Source organism: Strigops habroptila, chromosome 9 (genome assembly GCF_004027225.2).
Source record: "Strigops habroptila isolate Jane chromosome 9, bStrHab1.2.pri, whole genome shotgun sequence".
Taxonomy (NCBI): domain Eukaryota; kingdom Metazoa; phylum Chordata; class Aves; order Psittaciformes; family Psittacidae; genus Strigops; species Strigops habroptila.
In genome coordinates this window covers 44,380,487-44,395,106 of record NC_044285.2, presented here as the reverse complement: position 1 = coordinate 44,395,106, position 14,620 = coordinate 44,380,487, and the positions used below count along the sequence as shown (strand labels likewise).

General features: G+C 42.6%; 1 protein-coding gene across 1 annotated transcript in view; it reads right to left on the bottom strand.

Annotated features, from left to right (window-relative positions):
- LOC115603094 overlaps window positions 1-14,620 on the bottom strand; it is a 52,538-nt gene that overhangs the window by 8,829 nt on the left and 29,089 nt on the right. The window contains exons 7-13 of the mRNA XM_030474703.1: window positions 12,796-12,924; window positions 11,955-12,015; window positions 10,272-10,399; window positions 6,635-6,747; window positions 6,078-6,207; window positions 4,873-4,978; window positions 3,603-3,702 (exon numbers count right to left, since the gene is read on the bottom strand). Coding sequence (XP_030330563.1) covers window positions 6,180-6,207; window positions 6,635-6,747; window positions 10,272-10,399; window positions 11,955-12,015; window positions 12,796-12,924 — 459 coding nt within the window. The 3' untranslated portion in view covers window positions 3,603-3,702; window positions 4,873-4,978; window positions 6,078-6,179. The remainder of the gene's footprint in view (window positions 1-3,602; window positions 3,703-4,872; window positions 4,979-6,077; window positions 6,208-6,634; window positions 6,748-10,271; window positions 10,400-11,954; window positions 12,016-12,795; window positions 12,925-14,620) is intronic.

The following is a 14,620-nucleotide window of genomic DNA, read 5'->3' as shown; positions in this document are numbered from 1 at the left end:
ATGTCCAGTTGGAAACCTGTAACGAGTGGTGTCCCTCAGGGATCGGTGTTGGGACCGGTCCTGTTCAACATCTTTGTCGGCGACATGGACAGTGGGATTGAGTGCGCCCTCAGCAAGTTTGCCGATGACACCAAGCTGTGTGGTTTGGTTGATACGCTGGAGGGAAGGGATGCCACCCAGAGGGACCTTGACACGCTTGTGAGGTGGGCCGATGCCAACCTTATGAAGTTTAACCAAGCCAAGTGTAAGGTCCTACACCTGGGTCGGGGCAATCCCAGGCACTGCTACAGGTTGGGCGGAGAAGAGATTCAGAGCAGCCCTGCAGAAAAGGACTTGGGGGTGTTGGTTGACGAAAAGCTTAACATGAGCCGGCAGTGTGCGCTTGCAGCCCAGAAACCAACCGTATCCTGGGCTGCATCAAAAGAAGCGTGGCCAGCAGGTCGAAGGAGGTGATCCTGCCCCTCTACTCTGCTCTTGTGAGACCTCACTTGGAGTACTGCGTACAGTTCTGGTGTCCTCAACATAAAAAGGACATGGAGCTGTTGGAGCAAGTCCAGAGGAGGGCCACGAGGATGATAAGAGGGCTGGAGCACCTCCCGTATGAAGGCAGGCTGAGAGAGTTGGGGCTGTTCAGCCTGGAGTAAAGAAGGCTGCGTGGAGACCTCATAGCAGCCTTCCAGTATCTGAAGGGGGCCTAAAAGGATGCTGGGGAGGGACTCTTCCTTAGGGACTGTAGTGGTAGGACAAGGGGTAATGGCTTCAAACTTAAACAGGGGAAGTTTAGATTAGATATAAGGAAGAAGTTCTTTACAGTGAGGGTGGTGAAGCACTGGAATGGGTTGCCCAGGGAGGCTGTGGATGCTCCATCCCTGGCGATGTTCAAGGCCAGGTTGGACAGAGCCTTGGACCACATGGTTTAGTGCGAGGTGTCCCTGCCCATGGCAGGGGGGTTGGAACTAGATGATCTTAAGGTCCTTTCCAACCCTTACTATTCTATGATTCTATAATTCTATGATTCTATGATCTAGAGCTGGGATCTCAGAATACTGCAGGTTCTTTCTTCAGATGTTTTTACACCTTCACTTTGCCATTTCTACCACTCCACTTTTATCAGCAGCACTACAATCAACATTATCAGTTTGCCATGTTCCAGCCTGTCTTCTACTTCCTCCTTTTCCATTACTGCTTCACAGTTCCAGCTCTTTCCAGGCCACAAACCCATTGCAATCACATCCTCTTGCTGCAGACATTACCCTTTATTTCCTTGTCCTACCCTGCTCAGTTCATATGCTCTTCCCTCGGCTCCTACACACCTGAAATTACAACGTCTTGCTACGTTGCATTTGAGGACTCTGTTCCCAGCCCCTTTCCTGCCTTAAGTACTAACTATTTTGGGGCAGGGACATTCACTTTGTCTTTGTAATGCCAGGACATGCTAACACCTTCCTGTCACTATGTGACTTTCCTTGCATGTGCCCTAAATGAATAGTGCTCGCCTTTGGCTGTTGGCAGGCAGAAAGAACAGCTTTTCACTGTTGGCAGCTTAGAGAGCTCCTTTCAACATCAAGGCTGATGTTTTAGAGGCTGACATTCTACTAATACTTCTTGTTAGAATGCAACTAGTGAGCAGGAACTTGAGTGTGCCAGTTCCTACTCCTCCAGGACTCCCCTCTGTAAGCGAGTGGATACAGCCCCACTGGCTAAACTGGCCACAGCGACCTCAGAGGTGAGCACCTCCGGCCAGGTTATCTCATGGGATGGGATTTCAGAGAGCATGGTTTTGTTCGCTGAAGCTTATAAGTTGGTTCTCTTCACATTCTGGCCACATACCTCTCCCTGTTACTCTAAATTGTCTTTCCAGTGACCCTGTAAGCTTACCGCAAGCCTTTTTGTCTCTTAGTATTTCCTACAGTATTGACTTGTGGCATTTCTGATGCTATGTGTTTGACAGAAGGCAGTTTCCAAAATGTAAAAGCAGACAAATTTACCCAATTCCTGCTGCTAAACTAGTAAATGCTGGGGAGAACACAAGGGAACTGTCATGTGCACTTGGGAGGTGAAGAGCAACACATCCATTTCTGTCTGAGTCTAGAGATGTAGAAGTCCAGTAAGAAGCACACGGGAGAAATAGTCACTACATACTAGAAGTGTTCAGCAGCTCATGGTAGGCCTCTTGGTTACCACTGCGACCATGGACAGAGTAACGACTGTTAACTGTTTGTACCTATGGATTTCAAGACAATTGTAATATTTTTGAAAGAGTAGTTAAAAGGTATTGAAAAACATAATTTGATTTCCAGTCATTAGCAGCTTGTTTTGCATCTTCCTGAATACAGGGCACGGTCTGTTAGGTTTACAGTAATTGCACACATTGCTTCACCTCATGCATTATGCGTGAGAGTAAAAACATCACCCTCAAGTGACCCTTCCACACTGCTGAAAAACTACAGAATGTTATCACTTCCCAGCAGGAAGTTTATGAACTTCCTGAAATCCTTCTACCTGTCAAGGTTGTGAACAAAAGTGCTGTGGAGCGTTAAAAGTGTTCCTGGATTTTAATGAACAGGAATTAAAGAGGATAATTCAGTGCTGCCAAAATTAATTGCTATCCTTTAACTGCACAGTAGCACAAGGCAGGAAACAGGTACCTGGCTGAATGCAGAACTTCAGTATTTCCTAATCCCATTACAAAAATCCTAAATCCTGACTTCTGAGAAGCATAATGTCAACAGAGAGGGCAGAAAACTACAAGCAAGTGCACACAGATAAACTCAGAGCTAACTCCATGTGCTCTAACAGAGCCCTACTTCTGAGGCCTATGAGACCTTAGCCTATTTGCAATGAAATCCAAGGGTGTGTTAAGTCCACTTCTCTTTTGTTATATTCCCATTAAAACAAATCCAAACCAAACTCAAACCAGAACTAAGAGTTGGCACTGTATAAAACAGGAACCACCGTGAATAAAGTCTATCCACATTTCAGAAAACACAAAATGAAGAAGTCTCCCAGGCCCTCAACTCTCACATCCTGCTCTGCTTTCCTCTGCACTCAGAACTGAAAAGAAGAGCCTTGGACTACACCATATTACCATGCCTGGTCATGGAATTCTCCTTTTCTCTCTGCAGATTTATGTATGTCCAGACAAAACATTGATTGGAGCCATAAGGATCCAGTCTTTCCTAAATTAAAAGCCCAGCCAAAACACCACCACTCCTCTACCATTAATATATGTCTCTGGAGACAATCCAATGACACAGCAAAGCTGGCAGCTATAAGTCTTAGGCTCCTAACAGTGCCCCACACTTGGCACACGCCTCCTTGCACCAAGGATACATGGTGCCGCTAACAGCATATGTACTCTTAAGGCAGGGAGCTGGGAGATAAGAAATGTCTTACTGCAAAAGAGAGACCTCTTATAAGCAGAATCTCATTCACAGAGAACTGGCATTCTTTATCCTATCTATATGGCTCAACAAATCCAGTGTTGTACTTCAACCCCAACTTCCTGTCCTTGGTAATGCAAGATGAAGCTCCAGAAGAGCATACCCCAGAGAGCGTTTAATAAAATTCAAAATATATGCCCAAAAATCAGGCAAACATACCTACTGCCTTCCTTCAAGAGTGCAATCGCAATCTGGATCCGGTTCCTTAGGAAGATCAGCATCAGTATGATTATGACCTCAACACCACAAAGTATGGTCACTGTAAACAAACAAAAGTTAGATTTATCAAGAACCGAACCAATAGGCTGCCTCTGTAATTCCACATCCCCCCGCCCCGTCCTTGTGTTTTGCACTATTGTTCATGAGCTTGACAGAATTCTCCGCTAGAGCAGCTCTTTCCTTCTCTCACGGCAGCTGCCAATCTTCAATCCCATTTCATAGTTTTGTGGGGGGAAATTCTACATGCTGAGAGTTTGCCAGAATGGGCAGGACCCTGACAGTTCACCCTTAACAAATGCTGCTTTTATTAACAAGCATTTTGCATGGTTATACTCTAATGCTGCTAATTTGTAGTATTTAGATACAATAAATAAAAAGGAGATGAAGAGTCAACTTTTTCCTGAAGAGTGCAGTTTTCTGATACATACTCCTCTAACATTTAGATGTACTTAAATCAATAGGCTTGTCTGAGCGTTAGCTTGGCGTGAGCTCCTTTCCCCTCAATTGAGGCAAAAAAGCCAAAGAGGCTAAGACAGTACAGTTTTGGACAAAAATATTTTCACCTTCCAGCTGTGCTGCTGGAATCACACAAACTTGCTCTAAGGTTAGAGAGCTGAGAGCACCATGTCCCAGAACACTTCCTCTCTTAGTTATGAGCAGTGTTTGATTCATAACCCAGATCTTGTTTAAAGAGTCGGCTTCTGTCTGATTTCTATCTGTGCCAGTTCAAAACCTACTTCTACAATAGAAAGTAAAAGAATTCTCTGGACTCCACCTAAAGAAGGCAGAGTCTTCAACGCCTGAAGCACACCTCCTCTGACTCTGAGACACATCCCTTAATTCTGGGTGCTTCAGAGCATTTTAGTCAACATTTAAAATAGCCCAGCAGTGGTGGATGGTTACACACAGCAAGACCTGTCTCCAGCTGAAATCAAGAAGTTTTGTGGAGGGAGAGGAAGACAAAGGGATAGTATCCCTAAGCCATGGCGTGCCTGGAGGTTTGCAATGGGACAGGGGAATTGGCTTCAGGTCCCACAGCTTTGACACAGTCTCAGAGTCCAGACCCAGATAGTCAGAGATGACGTTCGATTGTGATCCCAAGTACTATCAGTACCCCCAGCCATCAGAACTGCACGTGGCAAGTGACCCCTGTGCTGCTCAGAGCCACAGACTTTCTTCAGAACAAAGTTTTTGTTACACACGTCAGCACCTATTTTTGATATGCTTCCCCACGAAGGAATACGTAGTCAGGTTCCTCTGAAGTTGGTCTCAACCCAGTTCAGCTCTCTTTAAGTTAATATAGCTTGTCCCAAGCACTGTGAAAAAGGAAAACAATGTCAGTCCGGGATGAGTTCTAGACTAGGACTAAGAGGACCTATGTTGTCTTCATGGATATTTAACTGATCCACTGGGTGACTTTGGAAAAGTAATTTAATTCCTGACTACCTCAATTTACTCATCTGAAAGTGACACTGACCTCTGGGTAAACTATACATTGGCTGCTAAGAATCAGGCAGGGGAGTTACAAGGAAAGACATAATAAAACCCTAATATTCTCTAGGGCTTTTTAGCACGCTAAAAAGCTCTGCCTCAACAATATGTAGAAGATGCTTGTGAGCTCAATGATCCAACAGAGTTACATGAAGACACAAAGCAGAGAAAAGAGATTTAAGCAGTAAACTACCGCTCTATTAATTTAGCCTCCAATAGGGAGAGGCAGTGTTTTAGGTTATGTGCCATTCATCATCAGTTAGTGTCTGTGTGCCTGCTAATAGAGCAGTAACAGCAGTGCAAGTAGTATTTGACAGGTATTTGTTCTCTCTTGTGCCGCTCCTTCCCTTGGGAATGACGCGTATGCTGCAGGCTGTCTTGCTGCAGTAGGATTGTTTTAAATACGCTGCCCTTGTAAGACAAAATAGTGAAGCACTTTTGAAAACTAGAAGTGATGACATTTGTGATGGTTCATTCCACAGCCTTGGGTCAGCCTCCAAGAAAATTCAGTGACCTGAATGTAAACGGGTCTACAAAAGATGCATAGAGTTATTAATCTCATTTCTGGGGCCCTCAAGGAGGGAGCATAAAAAGACTGAGAGGGAAAAATGCCCCCCCCTTATCTTCATCAGGACTTAGTTATCGCTCTCTACTTCCCCATTGTGAAGACTGAACACACAGGAAGTACAATGCTAGTAACAGGAGTGTTTTTCACTCTCACTAGTGCAACTGCATTATGTCCCCTTACAAATACACTAGTAGCCTTGCAAAAAAAGTAGATTTTTGTACTTTGTATAAGAGAATTCTGCTTACTTCTATGAGCAACATATGTAGAGGAGATTTAACAAGGCAGAAACTGTAGCAAGACAGTGACTCAATCTCCTGAGTATCCATTAACAGATACCAAGTTTAAAGGGCACTTACTAAATGCTAACTATGTTTGCCTCAGCTGCAGGAACACTGAAGTCCCTCTGGAATCCAATATCCTAAACAGTGAGGTCAGATCCAGGTATTCCTTTCAGATGGTCATACTCCCAGTAACAATGCCAGATGCCTGTTAAAAAACAATCAGTATAAAATGAGTGTTTCTGAAGAGTGCAGAGACAAGGTTGGGGTTTTTTTAAATCTTTGAAAAGTGAAGTGTTTTGTCCTCAGCACGTCAGGTAAGCAAAACCCAAACACGCATTACTGAGAGACTAGTCAGCTGTAACATCACATATATAGAAAAGAAAGATCAGTACAAGTGAATACAGACTAAGCACACTGTGGGTAGATAGTTCGGGTTACTACATCTGCTGCTAAGTGTCAGCACAGCTGGATTCTTACTAAATTTCGCTGCCATTTAAGCCCTTCTCACTTAACCGTGTCTAAACCCAGGCACTAGTTCTCCCACCTATAGCATTTAATTGATCGCTTACTTTCCCTGCCCAAAATTAAGCAATAAGGAAAAATAGCCTCAGAGGCCGGAGGATTACACCTACCATAACCTATAATTCCAATCACACCAAAGATGAAAATCCAGAAGAGAACCCCAGCTGTGAACCTCAATAACACAAGGAAGAGCAGACTCACAATCATTGCAATGAACAGCCCACTAGAAAGACAAGAAACAGAAACACAGGGAAAACAAGTGTGAGACTCTTTCTTGCGTGCCTGTTACTCCAAATGAGGGTCACTTCATCTCATGTAAGAGAATGGTTCATAAAAATGTATTTCAAAATCTTCCTTATGAAATATATCCTCATGGCTCTCTGCTGCTAGAAACAGATAGATTATATATGATGATCTCACAGGACACAGCCAGAAATGTTTGCGCACACTGAGTTCTCAGGGTGTCTGAATGGGACCAGTACAGGTCTGGTTTGGTCATTTACACTGGCTGACCAAGCCGCTGCCTTTTTCAGGCCATGGCCCAGTCTACAGCACAGAAAGTTAAATGGGAGAAATACCTGTGTGTGGGGAGGTTGCTGGTTTTACGTCCTCCATTTAAAATCCCTGCTTGCAAAGAAACGATATTAGTAAAGTAACATTTGAGGAGCTTTCCTAGCAAAAAAGAATTCATTTTAGGAGGAAAACCAGTGACTTTCTACCCATCGGAAAAGAAAATGATCAGGGCATAGTGATGCAAAGAAAGAAACTGTTAAGAGCCATCAGTAGGACCCCTAGGAAAGACATCTACAGTGTCTTTATCAAGTCTGTGGTAAGAAAATATTTACTTTCATTTCACTCCCAGAAAGGAAGTCAGAAAGGAAAAAATGACTGCAAAAGGCCTTTTTACTCAGGGGGGCCTTCTAAAGCAATGCGAATAAAGCAATGTGAACAATGGTTCTATCCAACAAAGATCCAGCTCAGTCGCTTCATAGAACATTTCATTTCTCAGAGTTTTGAGGTGTCACATCACAATTTTGTATTAGAATAGACTCAAAAGAAATTAATCCCTTTTCTTGCCTGTGTTCAGGAACTTCTCTTCTAAACATTCCTTTGTTTATTTAGCCAGTTACTAAAGATAAAAAATGGGTCAGCCTGATCACGAACAATCAAAACCAGATGTTTTGGGCAAACTAAGTTAGATGGGCGGAGGGACAAGAAAGAGAACATCAGTTTATTTAGTTAAACCTTTATAAACTGGTCTGAAGTCCTAGCCCTTTAAAGGCTTCCCAGCATGATGTGTGTTCCCTTTCTGAATGGCTTGTTTGAAATGCAGGATGCATTCCTCAAAAAAAAGCTGTCGTTTTGAACTTTCTGACTCCATTCTTGAAAGCAGTAAGTTACCTTTATCTACAGTTACCTTCAGATTTACACAAGTCCGAGTAACACCAAAACTGAATGAATACATGGTAACAACTGTCCTTAATAGAGTGGTTCCCTTAAACTGAGCCTTGAAAGCAGCAGTTCTTAGGGAGTATGATAAAAAGAACAGAGCAATTCCATATTTAATTTTTAATCCAGCCTCCTTTCACCGTCAGGCCTTCACTGTCCTCACCCAAACTCTGGCACTTTAATATGTTTGCCCAGAAATCATTTGATGCATGCTGTCATTTGGTGAAAAGTGTGAAGAAAATTCTATCCAACTACTTTAAAAGTAACGACGATTCCTTATAAAAGTATCATATTTGAAACGTGGAAACTGGCTTCTGTATTGAGGAATTCTGTTCAAAAAATGGTCAATTGTCTCTCCAGCCCTTGAGCAGTTGAGCAGTATCTCCTTTGAAAGAATCTGCACTATAAGCCTGATTTCAATAACAGATCTAGAGGGAACGGCCATTTATGCACATATACTTACATATTTGCTTCAGCAAAATAGCTACTTCTTTTCTTTTGGTGCTGCATTTTTACTAATTGCTGATTATTGAGCAATAATGGCAAGATAAAGCTAACTGTTCACTATTTTTTGTTCCTTAAGTTGCTTTGCCTGCTGCACTGGATTTATGGAGTTATATTGGATTTATGTATTATAATGAATTTAACTACATATTGCTAGTATTAATTTGGAAATTGTGATGTGTTTTATACAGATACCAATGACATTTAGCAACTGCAACTGGTTTGAAAGTATCTTAATTAAGATTTTTTAGTTTTGGAATTACCATGAAGATGGGTCCTGCAACAGAAAACAGCACCTCCTGGGTTTCTGCCTGGAAGGATATTAAAAAGCTACTCCAGGCCATACTGTATGCATGTATGCTGTGCTAGCCTTACCTCTACAGAACCATAACATTATGGCAGAGTTTAAAAGCAGGTTTGGTAACAAACACGTACATGATCTATTTTTCAATTCCCCACACACTCCAAAGTGAGTTTGGAAAAACATAAAAATACCAATTAGAATCGTACATTAAAATCCACTACCAAGGAATGGCATAGTCTTCAAAACTTTTTACTCCAACTGATCTTGCATCCAGGACATTATTGATGCCGCTGAGAAAAGACAAACCAGAGAAAAGGCTGCTTTAGATAGAAAAGTTGTAAATTTATTTACACAACCAATAGGCACAGTAAAGGAATTTGAAATATCTTTGCTAGTGATGAGTATATAACTATCCTCCGGCTCCAGTTCCATAACCAAGCCAACATCAACCGCAGTTACACCAAATCAAAACAACTGTAAAAACGTCCATACAGCTCCTGAAAAAGCTTTATTAAAAAAGCTTCATGAGTACTCACTCTCGCCACACAGAACTGATCATTATGTCATAAGTGTATACTATTCAGATCTGCAGTGTACCAAGAGCCAAATAGTTGTGACTCCAGAACTGCTAATAGCAGAGAAGCAGAAAACAGCTCAGTGAAGCAAAAGGAGGACTTCTTGGAGTTGTTTTCCTATCCTGCAAAGTGCTTGCCCATATTAATCTTTTCCTAAGAAGACATAAAGAATCTTCTATCAAAGAACAATGTAGTTGTAGATGCCAGAAGAAGGAAACTTCGTAACGTGCAGGTGTTATTAGTGCTGGTAAGGCACTAGAATGTGGTAGCCTCAGACCGAGAGGTGAGAAAAGGTACCCCTGTGCTCCAGACAGGCTGAGGATGGAGAGCAGCTGGAAAAGGGAGGCTAATTGCAGCGGTTTTCTCTCATCCTGGTTGATACCCAGGATTGGAGATGCTTGCTGTCCACCTGCAAGGGAGGTGTTGTCTGGCATCAGAGCCCAGGACATTGCCTTTTGACCTTTAGACATGTGCTAAAAACAGGAGCATGCTGATGAGGTGAGATTCCAAAGTACCAGGACAGTCCACATTAGTAGAAAGGCCGTTGTAGGAAGGAAGAGCTGAGGCCATTACTGGCTGGCCCGAGTCCTGCTGCATGAGGATTTAATTTTGAACCTCCTTTAACTTTCCTTGGTACTAATTTTTGCTAGGAAAACCAAGTAGAATGTTTTAAAAACTGACAGTCATTCTGAGGCAGACTAAAGCTTTTGGCTCCTTGCTCATTTCTACAGACCACAGTGCTGGTTTTCCTTACGGGAACTTTGCAAGTGCTCAGGCACAGAAACCATCTACTAGCAAGTCCTCTCTGGGTGCCCTCAGCCATTTGCTACAACAGATTGTGATAATTTTTTTTCAATTCCTATATTATTTCACAGTCTCAGAATCCAAAAAACAAGCACTTAAAAAGGGTAAAACCTGTTTTGCAGCTTCCCTGAGATTGGTTACATTTCTTGTTTTCACTCTTCCATCTTTGAACGTAGTCTGATTTGCCACAGTTAGCACACCGCTCTTCGTGGAGAAGTCTGGGAAGCATCTCTTAAGAACTATTCAAAATACCAAAGGAAAGTAGAAGTGTTACACCTCATGTCGAGCTCCACTTTTGCCGCTTGTCTTTTGTAACGTATTTGAACAATTTCAGAGTCAAGGTCAATTGTTTTTCAGCTGATTATCTAATGGATTGTTGACTTTGACAAGTCTTGGAAGAGCCATTATATTCAAAATTAGGATTTTTATGCTCTGGGACTTTTTGTCCCAGCTCAGGCATGGCAGGATCACAGCTTTCAACTGGAGATTCTAGATGCTAACGAATAACAACAGTAGTATCTGTAGCAGTTTAAGAATTTGTAATAAATGCAGAACTTACTCTCTGTCAGTATCTGGGCAGCTTACAAAAACTGCGGCTTCTTCTTCACCCATGGTATCAGCACCCAAAACAATACATAACAGCAAGTGTCAGCTCCTCGTATGCCAGGTGAGCTCCAGTACCAACCACTATCACTGAACATTCTTGGAAAGGAAGCAAAGGAAAACCGACAGAAACTATTGGTTAGACAGAGGGAGGAGGAGATTATAAAAGAGAGAGACAAGGACAGATGATTACATACTCATTTATGTTGCCCTGCTCTTTGCTGCATGAAGTCCTTGTTTTCATCCCAAAGGGAAGAACAGCTCAGTCCTCCTACACAGCTGTACTTCACCTTTAACAGTTCTGCCCTTTCCTTATCAGGTTCCAATAAGCACTGATGCCTGGGCTCTAGATTCAGTCTGGAATATCTACCCCCCCCCCCAGTTATTCTCAGGAAATAATTAAGTAACATGTCTCTTTTCCTCCCTCTGTAATCTTTGCCTCTTGCTAAAAGAAGATAATAGCTTCTTTGCAAATGATTTTGTCTTTTGGGTCAGTACAGCATTTTTCATACAGATTTTAATTTTTTATCATTTAATCCATTATTTTCTCTTTTTGACAGCCTGTGCCTGGTTTACATGATCTCTATTTTAAAGCATGGAAAAATAAACAGCAGTTCCTTATTTGCATGAGCTTCTAGGTCAGTGACAGATACTCTTGAGCATGGAGACCTGTTGTTATCTACTCAGAAACACCTGCTGACCATAGCGACAAAACCAGGTTTTTGTCTCCTTAATTCCTCTGCCTCCCTACACAGCCAGCACTATGTGCAGCACTGAAAAGCAAGCTGCACTGTAACTGGGCTCAAGTACCACCTGAACTTCAACAGCCGCCCAGATGAGCTTTCCTACATTCGTGGCATTTCCTTCTGCCAAGAGGTTGGGTTGGGTTGGGTGCTCGCATGTTTTGGAAGGCACAATTTGCGCTGTAAAGCTTTTGTTATCAGTGATGATTTAAGAGCAAGAAAGAAAGAGCTCCGCTTTACCCAATCACACTCCGAGTGTCTATGGATGGCACTTAGAAAAAATAATAATAAATCTTTATACTTTCAACCTGCTTAAAATTGAATGGATGCCACTGTCAGGTAACAGCTCCTTGTGATCTTGCCACAAAACACTTGTCAGACTGGAGTTGTGCTTTCATGTGAATGCTTATAATCTGCTGAGATGTGTGTAAGAAATAGAACCACTCACAAGGCCTGCTTGGAATGATCATCGAAGGACAATCTTCATCACGTAGGACTTGAGCAACAGACTAAAAAGGGGAAAAATAGGAATGCTGAATACATAGCAGAGTAGCTACGTGAGTTTTGCTTCTCACCCAGTTTGAGAAAATGCCCCAAACTGGACTTTGTAGCCTCCTGCCCAAACTTGACTGGTGGAGCTGCAAGACATATTCATGATGTGAGAATCTAACCTCTCAATGTGATTTGGGAAAAGACTATTCTTTACTTTTCTCGTGACAAAAAAGACAAGACCTGTTCACTTTGGATCAGCAGGTAAGGCAGTAATGACCCCGCAATTGTTACTTGCCTCCCCTTTACTTTTCTCGTAAAGAGTAAGAATTTAACACAACTAACACAGCTGAAGTGCAAGGTGGTTTAGAGATGGGAGAAATAACACAGTACATTTGAGTCCAAAATCAGTTACATGAAAGACAGATTTCTTTTCCTAGCTAAATTACTGGGGAGCTCTAGATAACTCAGGAGCCTTAAGAACTGGTTTCAGACACACTGCTCTACTGCTGTGGAGTACTTAAGTACTAAACAATACTTGCCACAGTACCACAACCGCATGGGTAGCTGCAGATACTCTTTAAGCAAGCAGTAATGATTTAAAGAGTTAGGGATTTGATGTGCATACAAGACCTTCATCTCTGATTAAATCACTGTCAAAGCATATGTATGGGACAGCTCCTTACATGGCGAAATCAGAATACTTCAAAGCTTTGCTGTAGCTCAGTAAAATCATGCGTATTACACATTGCTTGAAGAAAAAAAAAAAAGGATTCCATCACCTCCTGATACATACAGACCTTGCAAGGATTGTTAAAGCCAGGTTTGTAGAACTGCTTGAAGTAATTCCACCGAGCGGGTTTGTATCTGTAGGAAGCCTGAACATCAATGTAGGTCACAAACCTGTCTGGGCACTGTGAGACACAAAGCTGCAAGAAAAGAAGACACACTGGGGGTAGAGAAGGGTAAGGCAAGTCAGCGCAATCAAAAAGCGAGAAAAAAGGCTACCTGTAAAAGTGCCCTGTTTTATGGAATTGCCTTCAGCAATGTTAACTGCAGCATTTGGAAAGGGACACAATGCACTCGTGATTTCCTTGGTGAGTACTTCTAAACTGCTTTGGTAAATACTTTCAAAGTCTCTCCCCTTACCTGGCACATGAAGCATGGCCTGCATCTCCGTCGGCTCTACACATCCTGGTGGATCTGCAGAGCTTCCAGTCTGCTGGAAAAAAAAAAAAACAACTTTTTTTTAACATCAGGAAAAAAGCATCTGCCGGGTCCTCCTCTGCTCCCCTCAGCAGCCATGCACTGAGAGAGGCAGTGCAGTTGCTGCTTTCACAGTACACACCTCACATTCTTCTATTATGTTTGTAAGGAAAACTTCATTTAGAAAAGGTCTCATCCAGCTAAAATTGTTCAACCCTTCTACGCAGTCTCTTCAGTCAAATACAGCTCCATAGTTTTGTGTAAATCACTCAGAAGTGACTTTACTACTGACTAATGATGAATCTCCCCTAGTTACAAAGCAGGAAGGCACATGGCAGGAATAAAATTCTCAGCACTTGAGGTACAGCCATTATAAACCAGATTTATGTGAGAAATCAAGTGAGGATTGGGGTTTGATGGAAGTATCCACTCAGAAGTTATGATTCGTGTAACGGAGAAGCAGTTGTCCCATTGCCCCTGAAGGCTCTGCAGGGCTCTGGAACCATGCAAGTGTACAGCCGTTCTGACTCCTCGGTGCTCCTAAACACCCCCAGGTAGTCTGAAGTCCACCTGTTCAGCAAGTTTCAGACTTCTCCAGAAGGCTGTTCACTGTTTCCAGAGCTGTATTAACCAAACACCCTCTGCAAAGCTCTACTATCCAAGTGCAAGAGGACATCATGCACAAACCTGTGCTTCACCTCAAGAGATTCCATCATACATGATTCACCTAAAGGACTTTTGCAAAAAGATCTTGTACTAATCCTCAGAACAGGGCGGATGCTGCAAGAGGGTTTTTCTACACGAGTGCTACGGTCCTGCGGACTACCCACAGGCCAAGGAACAAAGAAGAGTTTTGTCTTGCTGGGACAATAGGCAACTAACAAGTACACGCTTTACTCTAACCTCGGCTTCCCACCTATGAAACAGGCAATGAAACAGGCTGTCTATGGATCCAGTGTCTTACTTAAGAACTGAAGCTCTTCCCACACCAGTTCTTGGTTTTTTCCCTCCTGCTGTTTGATATGAATGGGACAGGAATGAAAGACCTTGTCTGCAGTTCAAAAGAGGAATTATCAAACAAGCGTTTTCACAAGAGACTGGAGAATTAACCACTTGCAGGAGCAAACAACCAAAGCCATTCTCTGCTTCAGAGATATTGTATGTTTGGAAATAAACAAAATAATTACTCTGCTCCCCCAAACTCTCCTTCAACAAGCATTTCACCTTACTCGATTCATGACCACTGCCAACTTGCCCACAGCCGAGACAAATCCCACACAATGACCTCAGTATTTCTGAACAGGCTGGATCCTTCCAGCAACAGAGTCTAAAGACTGCAGGGTAACAGTGTCAGTGTCTGCATGTAAACAGCCAGGGATTCCTGGAGCAAATCTGCTGCTGATAGAGAAAGTTCCCATT